Genomic DNA, 27,584 nt, shown 5'->3' with positions numbered 1-27,584 from the left:
CTCATGAAGCTTATTCATGAAGCCAAATCAAAGCCACGATGATGTCAACAAGCATGGCCAGGCCGCTCTAGAAGTCCTGTACAACTCTAAGCCTGGGAATAGCCTTGACTTTGAAAGAGCAGCCAGGTTCAGTAGCAAGATGGCGTCCAGGTTGGTCTATCTGCCTCCTGAATCTCTCCCACCTACTTGCGATGCAGCCAAGTACCATAGTTACCGAGTGTACCACCAGCTACAAACCTGGCTAGGCAATATTCTTGATCCAACCAAGTGGGGATGGTTGCTCCACAAAGGCCAACATGTGGAGAATCTCAAGCCAGTGAGGATGCAGAGGGATGCTGCTCCAGCAGCCTTGCTGAAGCTAGTCAAATGCAACTGCCACGGCAAGTGCGACAAAAACACCTGTTCCTGTCGCAAGAATGGACTGCTGTGCACCCTGGCTTGTGGTCAGTGTAAGGGAATCACCTGCACCAATGTTGAAGTGAACAGTGAAGAGCTTCTAGATGATTAGACTGTCTGGGTGTTGAAATCACCTGCACCAATGATGCAGTGAAGGTTCTACATATCTCTCTACATGTCTCTAGATGTTTTCTAGATGATTTAAGTTATGTGTAATGCAATCAGGAGGTGACAGTCAAGCTTTGAAAACACCTGTGCCTTTCAATGTGCCTTTTATTTTCTTTATGTTTTACTTACTGCATTTAGTTTTGTGATTTCACCTGTAAATGGCAATAAAATGTAACTTAAGTTACCAAAATAAATCTCAGTCTTATTAAAAATGCTTCTAATCAATTCCCTGACCTCAAAAACATAGGATTAGACACTTTGTTTCCATTCATAGCTCTATTAGTTTGGAAGATATGCCAATTTTTGGAATGAAATACTCACAATGGCGGCCATCTTGGATTTAGGGTATTAGCAGTGAGCAGATCAGGGTAGATTTTTTATCCTGGCTAGTAGACCTAATTTCCAGTCAAAATCAGTTGAGAAACAAAATAATACAATTTGGTCCAACCTGAGTGGATTTTTTTGCTAGAATTACTGGACTACAGTGCCAGGACTAAACTTAGAGAAGCAACCTTTAGTCACTATGCTGCGCAACTGTTACAGTGAGTGAGGAGTTGAACCCAAAAGACAAGCCTCAAGCAGGGCAGGCAAAAACAAGAACCCCAATACAGATACAGTAATGAGATCCGGACTCAATCAAGAAATACACACATGTTCACAGAACGCTGAAGCTAAATAACTGCATCACACCTCATAGTCATAAATTGACAAAAAACACAGGGGAGTGTAAATAGACAAGGACTAACTAGACACAGGTGAACTCAACTAGACAATCAACGCAGGGATTGGCTAGTGCACTAACAGGCACAGGTGACTAGGGTTAACAATAATCAGGGTGGTGAGACAAGACAGGTAACAGGTACATGGGCAGACAGGAAAACACTAGAACAAAACTACAAAATAAGAGGCACCATTAACACCTGGGGAATCAACAAACTACCAGAATACAAGACTTATACAGAACAAACAGAGCTATAGAAACTAAACACCTAAAACAAACAGGGAACAAAAACAGGACAGAGACTAATAAATGTCCAAGGCTTGAAGAGCATGACAAAAGGGGAAGAAGAGACTGTACAGCAGCTCTGAAACAGAATCCTCAAAACCTTTGAATCAAAGCTCAAGGATGTTTTTAGTTCCTTAAACATGTTGAATTTATTTTAAATCTATTTATTTCGACACCACCATTTATTTATTCATTGTTCTTATACATATTTTAATCTTTGTAAAGCACTTTGCATTGTCACTGTGTATACAAAATGCTTATTCACCTGTTTCCTAGGCTGTGTGTTTTCCACTTCCTGTCGATTTCATTGGATATCATTGGTCACATAGACATATAAAGGAAGACGCCTCCTCTGGCTCTGAAGCGTATGCATCTCGGACACACTTCAGCTTCTGGGGGGCAAGCTGGAAACTTCCGTGTGCGTCACAGAAGGGGGCGTTCAGTAGGCCAATCAGAGGAAGGTGGGGGCGGGACAACTAGATTCTGACAAGTCCTGGAAAAGACGCGCTGTGATTGGCCAGTAGTCAACGCGCTGTGATTGGACAGTGCCCGTCCCCCCGGAAATATGGCGGCCACCATACCAAGCACGTCGCTCCAATGAACTGCAGAGGCCATGGAGGTATCTAGGTTTCTATATCTGTGATTGGTCATCTGACCAGTTTCATTGGATTTCATTGGATCAAATCGACAGGAAGTGAAAAACACACAGCTTAGGAAACAGTTGCCTTGACTTGAAGAGGGAGAAAGGGCACAGTCACACATGCGTGAATTGAATAGTCGCCTCTTGTTCGCTTCATTCGCTCCACGAATAAAACATTTGTTTATGGTGGCAAAATAAATTTGCATCTTCTGCTTTGTGGAGTTCAACTTTAGTGAACCTTTTGCAAAGAAGTGAGAAGAAGTTTGAACATCAAGGCAGGCATGCCAAGAGAAGCTGGGAGAGTCAGTTTCCCGGTGTTCCGCCCAGGTGGACAAGGTTTTGAGGTTAGGTTTAGGCATAATTTCTGTAAGGTTAGGGTTAAGGTACGGGTTAGGCATAGTGTTTGTGCACCCTGGGCAAGACCTGCGATGTTGGTTGTCTAGGAAGTTGACAACCGCAAATGGTTGAATTTGGCGGAAGTACCGCCCAAGGAAATGACGTTGATGCTTTACAAATCTGTTAACATTCTCCGTGAATGAAACGAGTGTTGTGATTGGTCAGAAAATATCGTTTCCGGGGGAAACGGAAATCTGTCCACACAGGACTTCCTAGACACTCGCTGCTTTAGGTCGTGACCAGGCTCTTCTTTTCGCAGATGAGTGAGGCTGGGACCGAGGTTAGTGTTTGTGAGGTTAGGGTTAAGGTTAGGTTTAGGCATAGTTTTTGTGAAGTTAAATGTTAGGGTTTAGGCGCAACCTGGGCGACACACGAATGAATGGCCTGAGACGCCTGAATGCATACTGTCACCACTTCCTGTTTGTCTGGAAGGGGTTCCTCACCGTTTGTGGAGAGCAGGAAGTGAGCGGCATTCTGCTGAGGCAGCCATCGGATCTTGTTGATTTTCTCCTCGATCTCCAGACTCTTAAGGTAGTCGAACTCCGGCTCATGGCTCTGGAAGGTGCTGTAGACATTGTACTCTCCCTGGGAGAAAGGCTCAGTTTTGCTCTGGTGGTGTACAGAGACAGAGAGGGAGAGAGAAAGAGAGAGAGGGGGAAGGATGGAGAGGGATGGAAAACGTCAGGAAAGGGGTAAAAGCAGAGATGGGGCGGTCATTGTGGAAGAAAGAGAAATGGAGGGGAACGTGTATGTTTGGGGGTGGAGGATGGAAGGAAGGAAGTACGGTGGGAGGGAACAGGGAGAAAGAATGACAAATGGAGTGTAGAAGTAACGAGAGATTGGGGAGGGATAAAGAGAAAGGAAAGGTGGATGAAAGAAGGAGAGGGGTAACAACGTGAGAATAGGGTATATCATACAATAGTATATAAGTATTCCTCTATCCCAGTGGTTTTCAGCGCCCCCCTATGCAATATCCTGGTCCCTGCACTGAAAATGTATGTTTATTTATTATGTGTTGCTGTGTCTAATTGAATATAACAGATTTTATTTTAAACTGGACTGTTATGAACACTAGCCTACTTACCAGGGAGCAAAAACTAAATAAACAAAAAGCCTGTGACTGCTAGAAGTACTGTATAATTGTATAGCCAAAAAACTCTTATGTCTCAGTATTGATCACAGACAGCAATCAAAAGGCGATAATTTGGTGCCGGTACCAAATAAGAAGGCCAAAATGTATCTCTTTTCAGGGCACCTTATACGGTTCCCACGTGACATATAGCATCAATTTAAGGGTTAACTTTAAAAAAAACATAAAAAGTTGAATTATGGGGATACAAGGTTTATGCCCGGCAGCAACTATACAGTATAGCAGAGCTGGAGGGCATGTGGGTTCATTACTGGTCTCACAGTGGAATGAAAATGGAGTGTGTGTGCATGCGTGCATGCGTGCATGTGTGCATGTGTGCATGCGTAAATGTGTTCGATCTTGTGTATCTTACTCCTGGATATACAGTATTTAGTTAGTAGTAGTAGTAGTTACCGTGTGTATGCACAAATACATGAGTGTATGTGCACATGTCTGCATGTACAGTATATGCTTGTACGTGTGTGTGTGTGTGTGTGTGTGTGTGTGTGTGTGTGTGTGTGTGTGTGTGTGTGTGTGTGTGTGTGTGTGTGTGTGTGTGTGTGTGTGTGTGTGTGTGTGTGTGTGTGTGTGTGTGTGTGTGTGTGTGTGTGTGTGTGTGTGTGTGCGTGTTGCCTACCTCAGGTTCCCTTTGGAAGATAACTACTCGCCCCCCCTTGTCCCCCGTGGCCAAAAGCTCTCCTGTGTGGTTGAACTCTACAGTGGAGATAATATCAGCTGGGGACAGACAGACAGACAGACAGGGGGAGAAGATGGAGAGAGAGAGAGAGAGAGAAAATAGAATTAGAGAGAGAGGGGAAGAAAGAGGGAGTAGCCATTAGCTAATGGAATACATTTGATCATTCATCTATAGTATCATTTGGTCACGATTCCGCGCCTCTGTGTCACCCACACAAGTCATCAAGAACTAGATTAACAAGACCGTTACCATCTGATACCTCATAAACAATACACTTGTGCACTAATGCTAATATGTAAGCAATTGAGCATGCACTCACACAGATGCGATAAATGACAAACAGTGCCTTATTGTGCTGATGTCCTTACTACATGCGCGCACACACAATCACACAAATAAATTGTCGCATGATTTAAAAAGAGACATTCACATTCACACATTCGAGCACATACAGTACAGCTGTCTCACACTTGACACAGGTGTCATCCGTGTTTTCACCACAGTACTCTAGACTGTCGTGTGTGAACTAACCCCGCCCACAGACCCTGTCATTAGGACATATCGTCGATGTCGAGGGGAAACCTCATATGTCCAAAACTGTTGGAAATGGAACAAGAATGACAAGTCATAATAAAGCCGCATGCGGCAGGCTTTTTTGGCCCCAATCTTGTCAACAACACAACATTTAACTATAAAGAAATGAAGATGACAAAAGACAGCTAATGGTTGTCAGGTGATGGACAATTAACACGTTGCAGAATGAATGAAAGATGCAATCAGAGTGATGCACAGCGAGCCACACAGTATAGGCAAAATAATAATAGTATTGAAATAGTAGCTTTAAGGCTACTAATCATTTATAGAGTTCTCAACGGGCCTGAAAATGAAGGCTCGGCCCTAACTGGGCCCGACTGGGCCGGCCCGGGGCTCGGCCCGAACCCGACTATTGCCATCATGTTAGGCCCAAAACCCGAAAAAAAAAGAAAAGAAGATTTTCGATTTTTGGTTTTATTAAATATTTTTAATATTATTATTCTGTTCTGAATATATATTTATCTATTATGAAGATGGCGCTGACGGCAGCGGACATTAACTTACACTGTGCTTACACTGTGCTGATTTAAATTAAGTTAAATCCTTATCTTGCTCACGCACCTCTGTGCAATGAGATGCATCGTCTGCATTTCTCTGCCTCTCTCGACCGAGTCTTTGTCTCCCCCCTCCCCCCCTGACTGTTTGAGACCGACTCGAGACTGTTGTTAACCTATTAGCTTAAGTTTACACGCGTTGGGTGAACACTTTTATAATACTGAACTAAACACGGGTGGATTACATTGTATTGTGAAAATCAGAAAGCACCGTTTCTGCCACTTGTGTAACTTAACACAACACGACGGCATAGAGCACGCCGGTCAGTTATCGTAACTCACAAAAACACATTGTACAGCCTGTTATACCTTCAAATTAAAACCATCTGAAAACGTCAACAACGACACATGTGTAGTGTACTGCGTGTATGCACGTTCTCGCGCGTGGCTTGCTATATATGGAAAACTCGCTCCTGCGTTCTTCAATTGATTTCTGAACGAACCTGACCACTGAATGTACACTATTGTTGAAGGCTGGTGTACTGTAGACCGAAATTGCCGTGGGTTTTTGTATTAAAAGGGCCCTTGATATGGATGCATCATGCGGTAGGCAGTAGCCCTGAAACACGAATGTGAACCATGGCTACATATGCGGAAATGGATTACAAGAACGCTCGTCCCCAAACACACTCGCCCGGGTCTAATCCGGCGGCCTCTGTCCGCGAAATGAATGGGGGTGAGTGTGTTTTGGGGCGAGTGTTCTGTTTACCTCGCCCAGAATCACTTTTAACACTTTTTTTTTTACTCTCTCTGACATGGTTCATACATTTGATTTTGGGATGTACAATACATGAAAATTACGGGATTAATAACGCAACTTGCGTCGAGAACTAATGGAGAGTGGACATTACCGCGTTTGGCTAAAAACAGTTAGTAACATCATACAAGCATACAAGCTAACTATTAGCCAAATTCGGCTAGCGCTCAGACGAATCCACTGAGAGAGGCGTGTCTAGTCCCATAGCTTGGGAGGACGAGTATCCCATTGGCTTAAACGACAGCCAATCACGCAAAAAAAGTGTTGCAAACATGAATACATGTCGGAGATCTGTCGGGTTAGAGTCAGACTGAATATAGACCCGCTATGCTTTTCAGCATGCGGCTAAAAACTAACCTGTGTTCCAATGGATCCATGGTCGTTATTATTTAGTCACAAGATCTTGTTAATACTTTTCATTGGTTAAATTTATAAAACCCACGGCAGATCTACAAGCTCACAACGCATCGCGATGCATTTTGAGCTTGTAGATCAGCTGTTTCTTTTTACTTTGGTGTGACACTGTAGTATGACGAAGTAAGGCATTCATTTACAACAAAAAAAAACATTAAAAGTTGAAACATGGAGATACAAAGGTTTCTGCCCGACAGCAACAATGTGATATGAGATGATATCAGACCTGTCTCCCATTGACAACACAGTCTGACACAATGTCAAGACTTTGATATCATCACTGTTGAGCAGAAACCTTGTATCTCCATATTTCAACTTTTAAGTTTTTTCATGAAGTAATGCCATTTGTCATTTTGTACTTCATTGTACGACAGTGGTGCAAAGATTCAGGAAATGTTCCGCTATAATAACATGCCCAAAATAGGGATGCCAGGATGAAAGTGGTTAAGTGTGTCTGCGGGTTTATAAATATTTAACCATTTTAAAAGTACTAACAAGAGCTTGTGACTAAATAATAAGTACATTGTATCCATTCGAACACAGACCCCCCACACCTGGCTCAATGTTCTACACAAAACTACCTTCGGTGAACCAGACAACACAACTATCGTCTCACCCCCCTACCTTTCCTTATTAAACTATTCATAATTATCATAACTTTCTTTCCAATATTTTGAAAGATCGACACAAATTCTGGAGGTTGTCTCAGTCCACAGAGCTTCAGATTCAAGAGAAAGGGACATGGGTTTAGTCACTGCCAGTCGTAACAATGGTAGGAGAGCAGAGGTTATATTTATTGAGAGGCTGAGTGATTCAACACTTTGAGCCTTGACTGTCTGTGATAGCCTTGAGAGAGAGAGAGAGAGGGGGGGGGGGGGGTGGAGAGAGGGAGAGAGAGAGAGAATGATGGGGGCAGGTACGAGTCGGTCTCCCTGTGTCTATTAGCGCCACTACCCACCACAGAACCTTGTTCACTCTGTTCCTCTATTTCTCTCCCCTTACTCCATCGAGGTTTCTTCTTTCCTGCAAATCTCTCTCAACATTTTTCAATTTTGCCTTTCTGTTTGGGCTGCTCTCTGCCCATATCATCCCTGTACCTTTCATTTCTCTTACACCTGCAGCCCCCCCCCCTCTCTCTCTCTCTCTCTCTCTCTCTCATCCACCCCCCACACGATACAGTGGTTTTGGCTGCATGTCAGTGTACACGTATGACGGTGGTGGGAGAATGGAACGACGGAGGGGTGGGGTGGGGGAGAGGCGGATGGGTGGAGGAGGGGGTTCCTCTGGTGAACGTGGGGTTGCCGTGGCAACAGGCTTAGCCCACCGGCGGCAGCAGCAGTAGTAGTGACGGTTAAGCGTTCCGCTGGTGGAGGAAGGAAGTGGAATTCATCAATCCAATCCACCCAGGAACAGTGGACATGGTGAAGTAATTACTGCTGCAGCTCTGTCCCCTAACACGGACATTCTGAGGTAATAGCAGGACATGTGCCGTGATCCAAAGCACGGCCACTCACTGCTGCAATGAAGGACTACACACGCTGCAAAATCCTCTGTGTCAACTTAACTGCGTAAAAATGGGTCGGTTCTTTACTCATGCACAAGATTTTGTTTAGTGTTTATGTGGCTGATGAAAAAAAAGGACACATGAGTACTTGCACATACAAATACACGCAAGCCTACGTGCACTCAAACACACAAACGCACTCGCACATACAGTACTGTACACCATAGCATTTTCGAAAAGCGGCAAATGAGAGTGCACACACTCATTTAAGGACACACTTCACCAAATAAAGTGTTGAACATAAAAAGGACACACTTCAATTTATAAATGTGTGTGTGTGTGTGTGTGTGTGTGTGTGTGTGTGTGTGTGTGTGTGTGTGTGTGTGTGTGTGTGTGTGCGACACTTCAAATGTGTGCGCAAATTTGAGAGCACAGTGAGAATACAACAGTGTCAGTTCAGTCTCTGAGAAAGAGCTAAGCTAAGCAAAACCACAGGAGCAGCACACAATACAGTATGCTCACTCTTTCCCTCTTTCTGTCTCTTATAAGGGGCTTTGCCAACCAAAGTGTTTTTTTCCTGAGCGCAGCATACGTTCTCAATGGGAGCACTGTGTGTTTACGCTATGCCAGTGTTAGTTACGCACCAAAAATAGCAGATAGTAGATCTGTAGATCTGCTATTTTTGGTGAGTGACACGATACGCAATCGAGTGTAACTCAGGCTTAACACCACCTCTCGTAGTCTCCTCCTCTTCTTCCTTCCTCTGTCTGTCGCCATTATTCTTGTCTCTCAGCCTCTATCTACAGTCTATCTCTCTTTTCCTGTCTCTGTATTCAGATAAAGATACTGTAGATCTGAGAGCACTTGGGTGGCACAGAGAAAAATTCCTGTCCACCACCGCGGAGACTATTTGTTCGAATCCTTCGTCGAGCGTCCACATGAACATAATGACACAACAAAGCAGTGTTCATGGAAGGGCGGGGTGGGCGATCTTTGTCGCTGCACCAGCGACTCCTACAGTATAGGGGCCTATGGCCTACGGGGTCTCTACCCAGGCAGGTGAGCCAGTAGCAGCAGTGACTACACAGAAATATGTGGAATTCAGGAATTGGCATAATGCTTTAATTGGGAGACAAAGCATCCAAAAATAATTGCTGATTCAAAACAAAAAACTAACAGATAGATCTGTATCAGGGTGTTCCACAAGCGTATACAATGTCCAGCTGGGTGGAAATAGCCAGCCGAGGACCGGGAACCTGGGGGAAGCCAGGGCAGTATAAAGGGTGGGTGGACTGAGCAGGGGTATTAATGGCTAAAATGGTTTATCACACACTTTATGGAGGTGGTTCACACTGAGGCTATATTGGTGGACATCTTATTGAAATCCAAACCCATATTAGTCAGAGCATTTTACAGGCCACCGGATCAAAACAACTTTTGGAAGAGACCTGTGCATCATGTCAATATCATGGTCAGTATCATAGTCAGTATCATGGTCAGTATCATATCAGTATCATGGTCAGTATTATTGTCAGCATTAGGGTCAGTATCATATCAGTATCATGGTCAGTATCATATCAGTATCATGGTCAGTATCATAGTCAGTATCATAGTCAGTATCATGGTCAGTATCATGGTCAGTATCATGGTCAGTATCATGGTCAGTATCATAGTCAGTATCATGGTCAGTATCATGGTCAGTATCATGGTCAGTATCATAGTCAGTATCATGGTCAGTATCATATCAGTATCATGGTCAGTATTATTGTCAGCTTTAGGGTCAGTATCATATCAGTATCATGGTCAGTATCATGGTCAGTATCATGGTCAGTATCATATCAGTATCATGGTCAGTATCATGGTCAGTATTATTGCCAGTATCAGGGTCAGTATCATATCAGTATCATGGTCAGTATTATTGCCAGTATCATGGTCAGTATCATGTCAGTATCATGGTCAGTATCATGTCAGTATCATGGTCAGTATCATGGTCAGTATTATTGCCAGTATCATGGTCAGTATCATGTCAGTATCATGGTCAGTATCATGGTCAGTATTATTGCCAGTATCAGGGTCAGTATCATAGTCAGTATCATGTCAGTATCATGGTCAGTATTATTGTCAGTATCATGTCAGTATCATGGTCAGTATTATTGCCAGTATCATGGTCAGTATCATGGTCAGTATCATGTCAGTATCATGGTCAGTATTATTGTCAGTATCATGGTCAGTATCATGTCAGTATCATGGTCAGTATTATTGCCAGTATCATGTAAGTATCATAGTCAGTATAAAGTCAGTATCATGTAAGTATCATGGTCAGTATCATGTCAGTATCATGGTCAGTATTATTGCCAGTATCAGGGTCAGTATCATAGTCAGTATAAAGTCAGTATCAAGTCAGTATCAAGTCAGTATCATGTAAGTATCATGTCAATATCATAGTCAGTATCATGTTAGTATCATGGTCAGTATCATGTCAGTATCATGGTCAGTACCATGTCAGCATCATGTCAGTATCATGGTCAGTATCATGTTATATCATGGTCAGTAAGTATCATATTAGTATCATGTCATTATCATGGTCAGTATCATGTCAATATCATGTCAGTACCATGGTCACTGGTCAGTATCATGGTTGATTTTGTTAAATGTCTGTCTGTCTGTCACAGCCATGCTCTCAGTCTGTTTACATAACGTAGCTAGCTAGCTAACTAACCTGCTAACGTGCAGTTTGATAAACTATTGCATCTACCATAGCTTGCTAACTCAGATGGCGTGATCATCGATGCGCAAGGCCATCGGCTGGCTCGGGAGTGCCTCACATGCCTCAAGGCATGGCTGTCTGCACGCCGGCCTTGTTGTTAAGTGATGAGAGAACTCACAGCAATGGAGGCATGGTTTTGAAATTTTGTGAACGTCTTAATTAAGAGCTGAGCCATCAACGCCAAGTATAACTGTATTCAATTTGTTGCAATAACTGGTTAGATCTAATCTATGACAATAGAGTCCCTGACTGAAGAGTAGGGACACTCTCTCCGTCGTCCCATTCTCCCATCATTATTAGAGGTCTGTGGTCTCCAATAATGGCCTGGTGTTTCAAAGAAAAAGGCCATTTAGCAAGATTCTGCTCAATCTCTGGAGTAATTCTGTAAGTACCCAGGCTGTGTGGGAGAGAGATGATACTCCTTTGGTGTCCTTAAGATATGCAGGAACTCAATAATATTTGAAACTGCATCATTTAATTGATGAATGCAAATAAAGCAAGTAAGTGTGAGTACTGCATGCGACAGCAAGGTAGCCCTCTGTCTTTACCACAGACAGCCAGCCCATTAGTATCAGCAGCCTCATCTGACTCATCTTCCCTGCCACTGTAGAGGCAGGGAACACACTGTATTCATGTGCATGCATGCATGCAGTTTGTTGTGTAAATGGTAAATGGTGCATTTATATAGCGCCTTTATCCAAAGCACTTTACAATGTGCATTACATTCACCCATTCCTACACACATTCACACATCGATGGCAGAGGCAACCATGCAAGGCTCATCAGGAGCAGTTAGGGTTTCAGAATCTTGCTCAAGGACACGGGATCGAACTATTCCCAAGCGGCCACTCTACCTCCTACCTCCGCCACTGCTGCTGTGTATTCTCCCTCATCTTGTTTGTGGATACATTTCAGTGTGTACATGTTGAAGAGAGTACAGTACATGAACATCCAGTTCATGTTACAGTGTGTAATTGTCTGTGCGTCTGTCTCCCTTCCTCCTGCCATACATCTCTCACATTTCACTCGCTTCTCCCTGTGCTTTCTTTTTCTCCATACCACTCTCTCTTTTCTGTCTTTGTAGGTTCACTTTGTCTCTGCATTAGTGTGTGGCTGCGCGCGCGCCACGCACGCACGCACGCACGCACGCACGCACGCACGCACGCACGCACGCACGCACGCACACACACACACACACACACACACACACACACACACACACACACACACACACACACACACACACACACACACACACACACACACACACACACACACACACACACACACACACACACACACACACACACACACACACACACACACACACACGCTGTGACAAGGACAGTGTCACTTCCTTGGATCAAAGACTATTTTATTCAACAGCGAGTCTCTGCTGAGAACATTAAGAGAGCAGGCCTCATCTGTGGCCAGGAAATTGGGCAAGATATAGAATCCTAACACACCGCTGAGGGCCTGATTAAAACAGAAAGCAGGCAGACAGTCACAGAGGAGACAGGGAGAGAGAGAGAGAGAGGGGCGGTGGAGGGGGTCGGTGTTTTGTGCTTAAAGATAAAGTGGTGGAGAGATGTGGGGTAGGTGAAGAAGGAGGGGGTTTGGGGGTCTCTTTTTTTTTGGTTAATGGGGTACTATAAGACATGTAGTGAGAGGGTAGGCACCCTGCTGTCCCAATTATAGTTTATTTCCAGTCTGAGTAAACACAGTACCCTAATGCCCGGCCAAAAACACACTCCTAACAGCGTGGACAAAGCAGCGCTCAGCAGGAGGTGTGTGTGTGTGTGTGTGTGTGTGTGTGTGTGTGTGTGTGTGTGTGTGTGTGTGTGTGTGTGTGTGTGTGTGTGTGTGTGTGTACTGTAGCATAAGCACCTCCATTTCCCGTGTACGTGTGCACAGGTGTGTGTACTCAATTACCCTCTAAAGAAATAACAGGAAGGAGGAAAGAGAGAGAGAGAGAGAGTGGAGGGGGGATACTGCTGGAGGAAGATTTTAAATTGATCCCTGTCCTGCAGTTAAGGATATATCTAGAAATGGGTGTTTTGTGTCCGTGTGTGCGTGTGGAGAGGAGGGATTAGGGACGTCTAGCCCAACAGGGAACCTCTACATTCCACCAAACATACACTATAATGGGGAAGAGCTAGTGTGAGACTAATGATTATGAACAGCTACACAAGCCAGCTAACATGCGTGTAGGGACCTACATATTATTTTCTTGGCGATAATTCTATCGATAAGATATCGAGAAGAGTTGTTTTTTATATATATAAAAAAGAAAATCTATATCAGCGAATTGATTAACCACTTAACGGACGACTTCAACCATTTTCAATATAATTGACTTCACCCAATCAATATCTTCATATAATTGGTCCTGACTAATGCTGATTAAATGGTACCATTTTTGTCTACTCAGTCTGTGTCTCAGAGGGCTGTGTGGATAGTTCAGAAACCCGCCTAACTGTGACATCATCGATGGGAGTCCAAGCCATAGAAACGGCAGGCTTTCTATTCCTGGAAATTTAGCGTGCTATAATGGAAGCCATTGCTCTCGTGTTACTAAAAACCCAAATCCAAAATTTGAAATCTCGATTGAAAAAAACAAACCCTCCCTAATGATGATTCCACAAGGGGTGCTCTAACACAGCTTTGGATCGTCTATTTAAGGTTATTACGCTGGCAAGGGGATAACAAAAACGATGTTTAATATCAAGGCGGGTAATGTGTTAAAAACATAATGCATATACAAACATTCTGTCATATACAGCAGTGGTTCCCAACCTGGGTACAAGTACTTGACAGGGTGCACGCCCCCAAACCAACCAGCAAACCAACCAGCCTCAAGCAAACATAAATGGCTCAAATGTCTAGTCACCAATCATCAAGGACACTCACCACCACCCTAACCACAATCTGTTCACCTCGCTACTGAGAGTCTGCGACCACGGCCGGGCAAGCTCTGCCTTTGTATCGAGAGCCGTACCACCAAATTAGTGAACAGTTTCCACTTAGCTAGCATCAGAATGTTGAACAAGCACTAAGAACCGCTTGTCGTCAGGTGGTCCTGACCATAGACAGTAAAAAGTATGGACAACGTTACACCCATAGACTCTACAGACCGTAAATGAAGCCTATTTTTCAACGATTTCAAAGCCGCCACCTTTCTATATCCTATGCACTCGGAAAAGAATGCTATTGGTTGGGACCAGAGTGGGGGTGGGGAATGAATGTTATTGGTTGTGAAGCTTGTCAATCAAATCATCACAAGGTAGCTACGCCCCTCCTACAGCATACCCTACTTTAACATCAATTTTAAAATAAATTGGACCATAATTTACCAAAACGCATATCATGGTGATTGAAAGACTTTAAACTAGTGACTAGAAGCATATAGTATTCATGACAATGTTTATTAAGGTAATAAAATCAAGTTCGGCAAAAACCCATCCGCTTGAATGGAGCTTAATTACTTCTGACACCAGCAGGGGTGAAACAGCGAGACTACAGGCCATTCATATGAACTGTCTCTTTTAGCCTCAATTTACAACTCGGAAGCTGTCCCCTTGGTCCTGACAGCAAAGGCCGCCACACTGAATTACCTTTCTGTATGTATGTGCAAGCCAGGGGCACTCTAATGTACAGTAAAGGATATTTTCATATTTTGAATTCAATTCACAGTGAGTGAGAAATGTTTTCATAATATCAATTTGGGCTTCCCACAGATTTGTGATAAACATACCCTAAAGAGATTAAGAGCTTAGTTCTTTCTCGCCCTGTCTATCCGGGGTTATGTTGAAAGCTAAGATTATGTGTCAACTAGTCAGAAGCATTGATATGTAATCCCATATTCAGAACATTTTTAATGGCTTATCTCTCTCCTGCTCTCTCTCTTCTCTGTGACTTCTTCCCCATTTTCCGCACTGTGTGTCTGGCAGTATGTGCTCATATATTTGGCCAATTGATGTGAGTGTGCCTGCTTTTGTGAGGGTTGGTATGCAATTACGTGTGTGTGTGCGTGTGTGTGTGTGTGTGTGTGTGTGTGTGTGTGTGTGTGTGTGTGTGTGTGTGTGTGTGTGTGTGTATGTGTGCGTGCGTTTGTGTGCGTGCGTGCATGGGTGCGTTTGTGTGTGTGTGTGTGTGTGTGTGCGCGTGCGTGCGTGCGTGTATGTTGAGTGTTCCTTAGACTCAGACAAAGGGAGAAGTAGGGCATCTCTTCTGTGAAGTACAGACGATGCTTTGTCTGGTCAAACTATTTAAAGAAACTGATTACATGTGAGTGTGTGCGCGCGCTCACGCACGCATGCACGCACGCACGCACAAACGCACGCACGCATGCTTGATCAAAGTACGACAGAGGCTGAGAGAGAAGAAAAACAAGGGGATATTTACAGATGACGAGACAAACCCACAGATCACAGATACACACAAATACCCAAAGACTTGCACACTTATACTCTACTCCCTCCAAAACACACAAATGTACATACTATATAAATATATATACACACACACGGTATATATACAGTATACGGTTACGTATACACACACACACATCACAATGGGAGTGCAGCATACATCTGTGTGTGGCAGCATAGTGGGATTCGGGGATAGAAGAGGATAGAGCACACACCTTCAGTGTAAGAGGCAAACGGCTCGGGCTCCAGAGAAAGGGTAGTGATGTCGGAGCACAGCACCTGGATGGGGTTCAACATCCTGGGGGAGGAGTCCAGGGTGGAGAGGGGTGGGCAGGATGGGGCGGAGCTCTTCAGGCTATAGCCAGGAGCAGCCCTGCAAGAGGAGCAATGGGGGGAGTTGGGAGGTGAGGAAGGGAGGGAGGATAGGAGGATGGGGAGGAGGGGGCAGGTGGGGTTGAGGGACTGAGTTACTGTGTCACCATATCGGCCACTGGAATATACCATAGAGAACTGGTAATGTGTCAAATAGCATGTCTACTGTACATACTGTTCATAATACGTCTACAATCACAAACCCAGTATTAGGGAAAGTTGTGTATATGGTGACGAGAGACAGTGAAGCACAGCGAATAGCACAGACACTCAACAAAAGGCCATGTTATGTTGTTATGTTATGTTATGTTATGTTACTGTATGTTATGCATGTCTGGACTTAATGCACATTTAGGTAAACCTGAAGGTGCTGCACTAAAGGATGCAAAGAGAGAGACAGAGAACCAGGAAGTGAATATAGGCCATATCACTTTCTCCCTTGTAATCAACAACAGAATTTTCACTTGTGAGACAGCAAATACACAGTACTACTGTACAGTATACCTCCTTCAGAACATCATACCGGGGGCAGCGGTGGCCTAAAGGTTAGAGCAGCGAGTTTGTAACCAAAAGAAGGTTCGAATCAGCAGGAAAAATCGGTGTGGGGAAGTGAATGGCCACCACTTGCCCCTCCCCAACACCGCTAAAGGGCCACTAAGTTCCCTTGAGCAAGGCACTGAACGCCCAACTGCTCCAGTGGCGCTGCTCAGTGGCCAACAGTATAACGCTGTGTTCATATATAAAAGCGTGGCGCAAAAGCATGAAGCTAAGCATGGCGTTAAAAGCACTAATTGAGCGTGTCCGAGGTTATGAGTGACAGCTGTTACTCCTGTATCAGTGTGTGTGTCTGCTTATTGTGGTGAGCAAACAGACTGTAAGGACAGGAGCGCATTTTTAAATGTAAAATAACAGCTGTAGATGGGAAAGGAATTGAAGTTTGATCACATTACCAATTTATCTGCAATAATTAATAGATTGTTTATAAATAATCTGCCAAATTACACTAAACGAGCAGTCTGTACTTTTTCCTCACTCCGAGTACACTGCTGTCTGGGCACAGAGGAGACTGGAGTGCCGTTCAGAGTGACCGCCGCAGCTCAATGGAGCCCAGCACACAGACAGACAGGCAGGGAGAAATGTCACTAGCGATTTTCATCATCTTAATAAGTAAGCTTAAACCAACTGCTTCACAAGAACAGTTTTGGTGTAACTAAGAGAATTCGCTGGGGAATCTAAATGTTATATACACAAATTAACAAGTAAAAAAAATATTTGTGTTGCAGTATTTCCAGGTTTTAATGCGGTGCGATCCGTCACTGACAGACCAGAGAAACATTTTCTGTCCCTGGAGAGGTGGGCGGAGAAATGGGGGGAGAGGGGGGCTGTGATTGGCTGGACGATAGTGCACTAGCTTCTTGGTTCCGCTTTTGGGAGGTTTAAAGCTAAGCTTTTTGCTGTCCAGGTACACAGCGCTAAGGAAAAGCGGTTCATGAGACTGGGGTTGTACTGGGCAGCTCCCAGGTTCAAACCCATTAGAACCGGGAAAGCATCTGTGTCATTTTAGATTTTAGCTATATATATATATATATATATATATATATATATATATAGTAGGGGTGGGACGATACCACGATACTTTCTCCCGCGATAAATAATCGATATACTGCCGAAAAATATCGATATAAAAAAATTAAAATAAAAACGTTTTATTTTTTTCGTTTGTGATACGTTTTTTTTCCGACTCTGTATTTGTGTAATGATGATTTTGAGCTGTTTGGTGCTATTTTATGTGTTTATGAAGGACTATCCTGATATATCGTTGGTGAAATTTCATGCAATATATTGTGCTATCGCAATATATCGAATATCGTGATATTATTGTTATCGAGGGCCTAATATCGCCACAGATATCGTATCGTGAGATACCCATATCATCCCACCCCTAATATATAGGATTAAACAGTGGTTTAGAACAGTGGTTCTGTCACGGTCCGCTCCTCGGGCCGTGGACTTCGACTGTATTTCTCAGTCCTTGGACCTTTGCTGCCCTTATAAGGTCATAGACTTATTAGGACTGTTATGTGGTGTCGTTCCATTTGTATGTTCTGTTATTCTGAAGTAAGTTGCAGTCCTTGTTTCCGTGTTTGGTTTTGCTTTACAATCTTGTACCTTATTTTGTGGTCTTGTTTCCTGTTGTGCTTAGTCACTGTTACCTGTCTTGTCTCGCCTCCCTGTAATTATTGTAACCCTAGTCACCTGTGTTGTGTTTGCCTGTTAGATCCCAGTGTTGATTGTCCAGTTGTGTTCACCTGTGTCTAGTTAGTCCTTGTGTATTTATACCTCCCTGTTCCCAGTGTTTGGTTGCTAGTTCATTGTTAAACTGTTATGTGTGATCCTGTCTTGAGTTCAGCACTTACTTCTGCCTCCGTCTCTCCTGCACTTCGGTCCTACAATCTGCCCTGACTCAAACCGTGACAGGTTCTCAAAAATAGCAGATATACAAGCTCACAGCGCGTAACTTCGTGCCACACTGCGAGCTTGTAAATCTGCTATTTGTTTTTAATCTTGAAAGTGTCACAGGCACAAAATATTTTCAGATGTATATATATCAATTTGGGGGTCCATGGCACCAAAAAGTTTCAGAACTACTGGTTTAGATTTGTAGAATCAGCCTCAGGTCTTGCCTCAGGGTTAATGTGAGTGTGAAGCAGGGCGTTCCTGAAAAAGACAATTTGTTCTCAGCGAACACCCCCTGGGTAAAAAAAAAACCCTGATATAATCAAGCAATATCACATTCAATTAATAACAGTTTATCATTTTGTCTACTTTTGTTTATTTGGCTCCGCCAACAAATACCGTTTTTTCAGGACTCCATCACAGGGAATGCTGCTAAGCAACATATAAACAGTCAGCCCTGACTAGGTGGGTAAATAACAGGCTAAAGTTATCTAGCTAGCCAGCAATGCACTTTACATTAACTCATTCAGTGCCTGACTTATTTCTGGCAGTTTGGTGCCAGAGCCAAAAATACAATGTAAAAAAAAGTTACAGCCTTTTTCAGTAAGATGTTAAACAAGAAGTGAATGGAGCAGCAAATCTTCAAATCATGATATCTTGGGTTCTGAACATTTAAAAAAAAAAAAGAAAAAAAACACGGGAGGCCCTAAAAAACACACCGTTGTGTATACACGAACACCGTCCCACACATATACAAATACATACACCATAAAGGCCTGTGCTAAAACAAAACATACTCTGCTCACACACACGGAAGCTAACCCTAAGATGTACCTGAAGATAACAGGACACGCTCTCCATCACTCTCCTCCACACGCACGCACGCACGCACGCACACACACACACACACACACACACACACACACACACACACACACACACACACACACACACACACACACACACACACACACACACACACACACACACACACACACACACACACACACACACACACACACACACACACACTTTGTTTGAGCAGGCTTTACAGTGCTGTTAGATAATTGTTTGGCAGACGCACCACTTCAGCACCAGGCAATGGTTGGAGAAGATGCATATTAGAGAATGGCTGGGGGAGGGAGAGATGGAGGGATGGAGGAGGGATGGTCAGAGAGAGGGATGGGGGTGGGTGGGGGATGGGGTGAACACAGAGAATAGGTAGGGGTAGAGGAATGGAGATGGAGAGGCAAATGGTGAAACACATTGTATGTGTGTGACTGACGGCGGTCTTCATTAGGCGTGCTCTCATGGGAGTGCCTCTGGGCTTGTTCAGAATCTCTGGTAATTTTGTTTCTGTACTTAAAAACAACCATCCCTTTTCACTATGGCCTCCAGTATGTGTCCATGAGACCAATAAAAAAGAGAGCGAGAGAGTGGATGTGTGTGTGTGTGTGTGTGTGTGTGTGTGTGTGTGTGTGTGTGTGTGTGTGTGTGTGTGTGTGTGTGTGTGTGCGTGTGCGTGTGCGTGTGTGTGCATGCGTGCGTGTCTGTCTCCCTGTGTGTGTGCGCGCATTTGTGTGTGTGTCAGCGTGCCTTCCTTAGTCCGTGGCCGTGCTCATCAGTTATTCAACCGGAATAGTGGGCTGTGTCTGTCGCGAGATGTGAGCAATAATTAATATGGCTATTATTGGTGGGTGGAGCCAACCTGCCAATCATGCAGGACTACCATGGAACACCATGTTTATCATCGTGGGCTGTTGCTACGGCAACGGTGGATGGATGTTGATAGTTAATAATGGATTTCGTGCCACAACAACACATTTTGTTCTGAAGGAGAACACATGACCAAACACACCTATGATATGATACAGAGAATCCACATGTATGGATATACTGTATACTGTACATAAAATAACTGACTATGAGAGTGCAGAAATAGACCTAAATAGTGTTCATTCAATTAAGACTTTACTTTTACTAGGTACATTGTACAGAAATAGAAATAGACAAACATGAACACAGACAAAACGTACACCATGATACACCATTGAGCGAGCACGCCCACACGCACACACACACACACACACACACACACACGTTGTCACACATCCACGTGGAGAAAGATCACAAGCTTCAGTATTGAATTGCATTGTACAACTCTGTGCGTCTGCATAAGAGAAATCGCATTACAGCACAGACACAGGAAACATTACTCCGCCTTCTGTAGTGAAATGAGATCACAAATGAGTTCACAGCACATTCACATCCCCCTTAATGATAATCCTCTGGTTTGGTCTCTGAGGTAGAGTGCCATGAGCTGAATGTAAGCAGACAGACAGGTAGTCAAGTGAGACAGACAAACAGACAGGCAAACAGGTGGGGTAAGGTGTAGGTGAGATTAGCAGATGAAGGGGAAAGGGTGATTGTCTGTGGTTATAATCCATCTGGCTTATGAGACTAACCAGTGGAATTCAGAGATAATGAGTGTGCCACTGGCTTGCTTTATAAACTACGGTCAATTTCAGTCTGACATCAAGGCGTGTGTGTGTGTGTGTGTGTGTGTGTGTGTGTGTGTGTGTGTGTGTGTGTGTGTGTGTGTGTGACTTTTGCATGTGTTCATGCAAACATACTCGCATGTGTGTCTGAGTATGTAAATGTGCTATACAAATAAACCTGCCTTGCCTTCTTGAAAATATATTTCTGGTTCCTCTGCTAATCATGGGGAAAAGCCACTCACACTCTCATTCTCTCTCTCCTTCTCTCCCTCTCCCTCTCTCCCTCTCTCTCTCTCTCTCTCCATACACATACAGTAGATCAATTATTTCCTGCTGTGTAACAGGAAAACGGTGTTGCACAAGGTAAATCGTTACACAACCACAGAACACAGAGACGGGAGGGAAAGTGAGATTGCATGAAACTAGGATGGAAGGAGTGCAAGGGAGGAGAGGTCTTCACTGAGCTTAAGGTATAAGGTTCACCCAGGGCAAAGGGATCGTTTTGTCTGACTCTACACAACACACACGCACATTACATGCCTATAGGCAAGAATACACTAAGACGGTGGCAATATAACTAGATTCAAGCACACAGCCACAAACGGACATCAGATGAAGAGGCAATGCACATACAAACACACCCCACATATTTACACACTCCGGCCTCGCTCCTCTTACCTTCAGTCACATAGTTGTGGTCGGGGAGGAAGCCGCGGTGGTTGAGCGTCGAGCTGGCGTCAGTGTCTTCGCCCATCAGCGGGGCTGGGGGGAGTGCCCGTCCCGGAGGGGCAGCCTGGCGGTGATGGCAGCAGATCGGTGGTAGGGGTGACGGTGGTGGTGTTGGGGGTCCTGGCCAGCTCAGTGCCCATGCTGCTGCCCACCCGATGCCTCCTCAGCACAGGGGCACAGAGCCAGACATCCTAGCCGCTCTGTGACTGAGAAGGGGGGGGGGGGTTCCGGTCGGAAAAGGGAGCGTTGCGGGTGTGAGGAAAGAAGGATGGTTGGTTGGCTGAGCAGGGACTTCCACAGAGGCTACTCCTGGGGTGGCAGCAGGGGGCCCGATACAAACCTGGGCAAAACACGTAAAGGTTATGTAAGGTTTCACAGTGGTACCACCAGAAGCCTGGGGGTGCATTTGATTTATTTCACTGGGCACTCGAGGAGCCTCGTAAAGGGACATCACTTGTGAGGTGAGGTAAATCAAAGTCTCCTTTTGTCTTCCTTATCAGCTGTTTTGCCTCGGTCTGTTGAGACAGACCCCATCTGATCGATCTCTCTCTCAGACACACACACACACACACACACACACACACACACATACAGATCTGTGGTTACAGATCAAGGAAGCAATCCGTACTTCCATATGGTTCATCCAGAATGGGAGTAGGAGAGGAGAAAAGGAGGAGAGGAGAAGTAGGGGGGGGGGTGATGAGCAGAGCCCCTGGACTGTGTCTCTGCAGTGCTGCTGCTGCTGCTTCTGCTGCGGTGAACACACACACACACACACACACACACACACACACACCACACACCACACACACTCACACACACTCATACATAGACACACGCACACACACAGACACTAATAAGGACAGACACACAAATACACGGACGGACACACTCACCGACACACACGGCAGCCTCTGGTCAGGTAGTCTCTCAGTGGATTCACCGCAAAAAACATCCCTCTCTGCCTCTCTTTCAGTAAATAGGTCTCTCCCTCCCTCTCTCTCTCTCCGTTTCTCCCTCCCTCTCTCTCTCTCTCTGTCTCTCTCCCTCCCTCTCTTTCTCCCTCCCTCCCTCCCTCTCTCTTCTTCTGTGGGCTGCTCAGCTGTTCCAGTGTACAGAGGAGGTAAATCCTGCCGGCTCTGCTTTCTGCTGCAGTGTGAGCTCTGGCGTATGTGTGAAAGACAGTGTGAGGGAGTGAGGTAGAGAGATGGGGGGGGGGAGGAGAAGAGAGAGAGCAAGAGAGAGAAGGGGGTGGACCTCTCCTGCTGTGCTGCTCTGGTATGTGTGTGATGCATGAAAACAGGCTCCGCCCAGTCCCTTCTGTACACCCAATCGGTAAAGAGAAGCGATCCGCCTGACCGCTGGCTGCAGGTGATTAAATATATGTGAGAGAGAGAGAGAGAGAGAGAGAGAGAGAGAGAGAGAGAGAGAGAGAGAGAGAGAGATGGAGAAAGGCATTAAATGGGTGAGCAAGAAAGGGTAGCTGAGTTGTAAGGAGGTGGATGTAGGTGGAGAAGGCTAAGGGGGGAGAGAGAGAGAGAGAGAGAGAGAGAGAGAGAGAGAGAGAGAGAGAGAGAGGGAGAGGATGGGTTGGTTCGGTTGATTGAGCGGTGAACAAGAGTGCCAGTGAAGGATTCACCCACAGCCATAATTCTATTAACACAGAGACATACTGACACAGACATGCACGCAAATGTACACACTGCGTGCGCACTCTCTCTCTCACACACACACACACACACACACACACACACACACATGCAAATGCGTTCACACACAAATATTTGGAGAGACAGAGGAATAGACAGAAGCCGGTGGTAAAACATACAGCATGTGTTCAAACATGTGCGGGTTGGTATATTGGAGGAAGAATTGAAGAGACAGGTGGAGAAAGATGGTGATGAACACACACACAAATAAGCTATAAAACATACATGAATGGAGATGTGGGATTGCACCTGCGGGAACAGAAATGAACAGATCATGGGCGACACACACACACACACACACACACACACACACACACACACACACACACACACACACACACACACACACACACACACACACACACACACACACACACACACACACACACACACACACACACACACACACACACACACACACACACACACACACACACACACACACAGAGCCTGGTGGGGTGCCAGGGACAGTTGGTGTCATCTCTGGTACTGGCTGTCAGCCACCAGGCGTTAACTCATCCACAGCAGGGAACAAGGAGAGCTGTTTATCTGACTTAGCCCAAGACTCCCCCCTCCCTCAGTGACATGGCTCAAGCACGCCTTTATATCTCCCATTCGAAGCCCCCCCCCCCCCCCCCCCCCTTCAACCACAAAAAACACGTAACCCAGCGCTAACACGGTGGTACCCCTGCAATCGCTACTGCTCTGGTATGCTACTGTGCCATGCCCCTTTGTTTATGCATTTAGCCGGTACTCTTTATCTAGAGTGACTCACGACAAGCAGGTGTTGCTTGCTCAATGTTCCTCCCATGGAAACATTGGCTATTATGCAGGGATTTAGCTTGCGACCTGCTGGTTATTGGTCAAGTCACTCTAACCATTAGGGCACCCTGCCCAACCTCTAAATGTCACAAAAACATCTCTAAAGCCCCAAGATATGGGACTCATTTCTTACTAAGGACAACATCAGCTCCGGATTTGGCTCCAAATCTCTCCAGGTCACCCAGTACTGACCCTCAGCAGTAACAGTACACACACACACACACACACACACACACACACACACACACACACACACACACACACACACACACACACACACACACACACACACACACACACACACACACACACACACACACACACACACACACACACACACACACACACACAATCAAAACAAATATGTGATGTGAAAACAGTTAAAATGTTGTTCTTGTTTTTACAAAATAGTATTGAGTGCCTCCTTGGTATTCACATACAGTGGAGCTTATACACTCACTCAATTCACATAATCATCTATAATCTTCCATATCATTATGTTCAGTGTCATTGCAAGTGGCAGGAATCTCAGACCATGCATGTCCAGTTCAATATGTCCTTGCAAGACTGCTATCTCTGACCCTGGGCCCAAGAGAATGACTTGAGGTCCATCGCTCGTAGCGACCTCACCACTCAACCATGAAAACATTGGCCTCAGACCGGCCTTGTTGCCCTGGTGACACTGGAACACTGCCACAGTCTCATGGCAATGGACTCAAACCCAGCATTATATTCTAGTCTATTGTATTGACCCACATCTACCATTTACTTACACCCATCCAGATCTTCCAGATCAGCACAGATGCAGTTGAGACTATAACAGTAGCTAAGAAAAAGCATAATGTTGGAGGATATACAGTAGCACGCCACTATTGTGGATTGGCCATAGTGGCCTAGAATGCTTTTGGGGGTAGATGATTGCAGATGAGTCAGTGAGCAGATCACACATACTGTACACACAAACACACGCACGCACGCACGCACGCACACACACACACACACACACACACACACACACACACACACACACACACACACACACACACACACACACACACACACACACACACACACACACACACACACACACACACACACACACACACACACACACACACACACACAACACACACACACACACACAAAGATAAGCCAAAATGAAATGCATTTATGGGTGACTGACTCACTGTTAATTTGTCGAACCACTGCTGACTCATGACTGAATCACACAGTCAAACCAGTTGCGATGTGAAATATCAAAGCAGTGTCCCCCACCACTAACAAAACAAAGGGACCACTGCACTCTTTTAAGTCTGTTTGTTAAAAGATCGATTGCCCACCCCCACCCAGTGAAAGAAAGAAAAATGGAGCCTGCTGCAAAACATCATTCACAGTTTCTGGCATACATAAATAAGCATCAACTGTGTGGATAGGGTGGACTTGCGAGACCCCAACACCCACTAGGCCCAGCCAGCAATGATAATGATCAGGCATCATCATTCATCACGAGTCCAATCCGACGCAGCAATGTTTTGTGATTGTCTGTCTCTGTTGACCTGGTGCTCTTCTTCCTTTCCACCCCCACACAGCCACGCACATGCAGGGTTGCCTAGCAACCCCCAAGAGCAGCCAATGAAATGATACACACACACACAGATATTCGGAATACCCAGGAACTCTGCAGAAGGAAGATAATGAAGTCCCACTCCAGTCCACCATCACGCTCCACGTTCCAAACAAGCGTGGGGTTTCAGTCATCTGAAACCCCACGCTTGGAGCAGCATCAATGCCTGATCCCTGATACTCACTCTCCTGGTTACACACCTGTGCATACACAATTTTCAAACCCTTAGTGTTAATGACTCTGAGAGTGTAAAGATTTAGCTAAATTGACAGTTCATTTTGTAAAGGATTTGCAGAGTATGTGCTTCTTTGTAAGTAACCAAGGCAGTACACACACACACACACACACACACACACACCGACTGTTCTCACCAAAGCGGGTCGCTTGTACCAAGCGTTCCGCAAAATAAAAAGGGTCCGACTAAGTTGCTGTACCCGGTGCTCCAGTTACCCACCTTTTGGTGGGTTACTTATTCAGGAATAACTGGTCTTATTCAGGAATAACTGGGGAAATGATTTTCTCTTTATGAGCAAGGAAGGGGTTCCATATATTATGGAATTTCCTAGAAGAGCCTCTCAATGTATATCTAATTTTCTCCAGCTGTAAATTATCATGTATCGCTCAAATAAGCAAAAAGGACACTCAGATATAATATCATTTGAGTGGGCAAACGTCCACTGGATCTAAGCCTGGCAGCCATGAAATCTCAATTTTCAACAGACAACAGTACTTAGTAGAAAAGGAAAGTTAAAAGCTCGGCAACATCTGCCCAGCCTTTAACACTATTAGCACATTGAGTGAGGGCTTAAGTACAGTCAGCAGAAGATAGATCATCTCATGGCCCTCGGAGGGAGACAGGATTGTAATCTGCTAAGGGGGGGGGGGGGGGGGGGGGGGGGGGGGGGGGGTCACTACAGTAATGGGAACCCAAATTAAACTGCAGCCCCAGGGGAACAGAGGGACCGGGTAGATTATGAGCAGCCTTGGGGCAACACTAAACCCCTTAACCGCGTTGCTGACAGAAGCTGAGGTGCGCTGAGAAAATGCTAAGATAAGTGGATGCACACCACACACATATTCATACAGAAAATTATTCACATGGAAAACACACACACGCACACACTCGCGCGCAACAGGGTTAGAAAATGAAACCACAGAGGTGCACACAGGCACAGAAAGACAATTACACAAATACATACAGGTCCTGTAAATGTCCACTCCATGTATGTGCAACATGCGCGCGCGCGCACACACACACACACACACACACACACACACACACACACACACACACACACACACACACACACACACACACACACACACACACACACACACACACACACACACACACACACACACACACACACACACACACACACAGGAGGAGGAGACAACAGTGCGAGGTGACAGAGGGATAATCTTGGGCTGGTGATGTTGATGTAATGACTGTTTCGGTGGAGGGACGAAAGGCATTCATGGAGGCTAAAACCAACTGCCTGAAGGGCTGGGAGGGGAAAGAAACTGAAACGGGACAACTTAAATGCAAACAGAACGTTATATAGTCTAATCCCTGGTGGAGCACAGTGATAACACACTCGCCCTGGTAATAAACACTGGCCAGGACATGACAGGGTTATGGCCATGACTAGCTGTCTACCACTGACACAATACATTGTCAGTTCAGGGTAATGTCAGAGCACTTGAAGTGCTGTGGTGCACATTACATTTCAGACCAAATTTATGTCAAATGGTTTTATCCAGTGTTGTAAAGACCAAAGCGTCCGAAGTCTTATGGTGCGTTCACACGGGCCAGATACAAAGATACAAAAATACACAGCATCTTTGTCACTGTGTCGCTTTGTATCTGTGTTGCTCAATGTTTATATTCTACTTTTTGTGTATAACTGAAAAATGAATA

General features: G+C 45.0%; 1 protein-coding gene across 2 annotated transcripts in view; it reads right to left on the bottom strand.

Moving 5' to 3' along the window:
* LOC311034151 (serine/threonine-protein phosphatase 2A 55 kDa regulatory subunit B gamma isoform) overlaps positions 1-22,516 on the bottom strand; it is a 36,442-nt gene extending 13,926 nt beyond the window's left edge. The window contains exons 1-5 of one of the 2 annotated variants that reach the window (XM_084041903.1): positions 22,405-22,516; positions 21,458-21,848; positions 15,668-15,825; positions 4,373-4,470; positions 3,050-3,215 (exon numbers count right to left, since the gene is read on the bottom strand). In XM_084041903.1, coding sequence (XP_083898029.1) covers positions 3,050-3,215; positions 4,373-4,470; positions 15,668-15,749 — 346 coding nt within the window. In that variant the 5' untranslated portion in view covers positions 15,750-15,825; positions 21,458-21,848; positions 22,405-22,516. The remainder of the gene's footprint in view (positions 1-3,049; positions 3,216-4,372; positions 4,471-15,667; positions 15,826-21,457; positions 21,849-22,404) is intronic. The other variant, XM_084041904.1, reaches the window with a different exon arrangement.
* Between the last annotated feature and the right edge of the window lie 5,068 nt (positions 22,517-27,584).

This window comes from Gymnoscopelus microlampas, assembly GCF_963454915.1.
Source record: "Gymnoscopelus microlampas genome assembly, chromosome: 18".
Lineage (NCBI taxonomy): Eukaryota > Metazoa > Chordata > Actinopteri > Myctophiformes > Myctophidae > Gymnoscopelus > Gymnoscopelus microlampas.
Note: the sequence above shows the minus strand (reverse complement) of the source record. Positions and strands in the feature narration are given on the sequence as shown.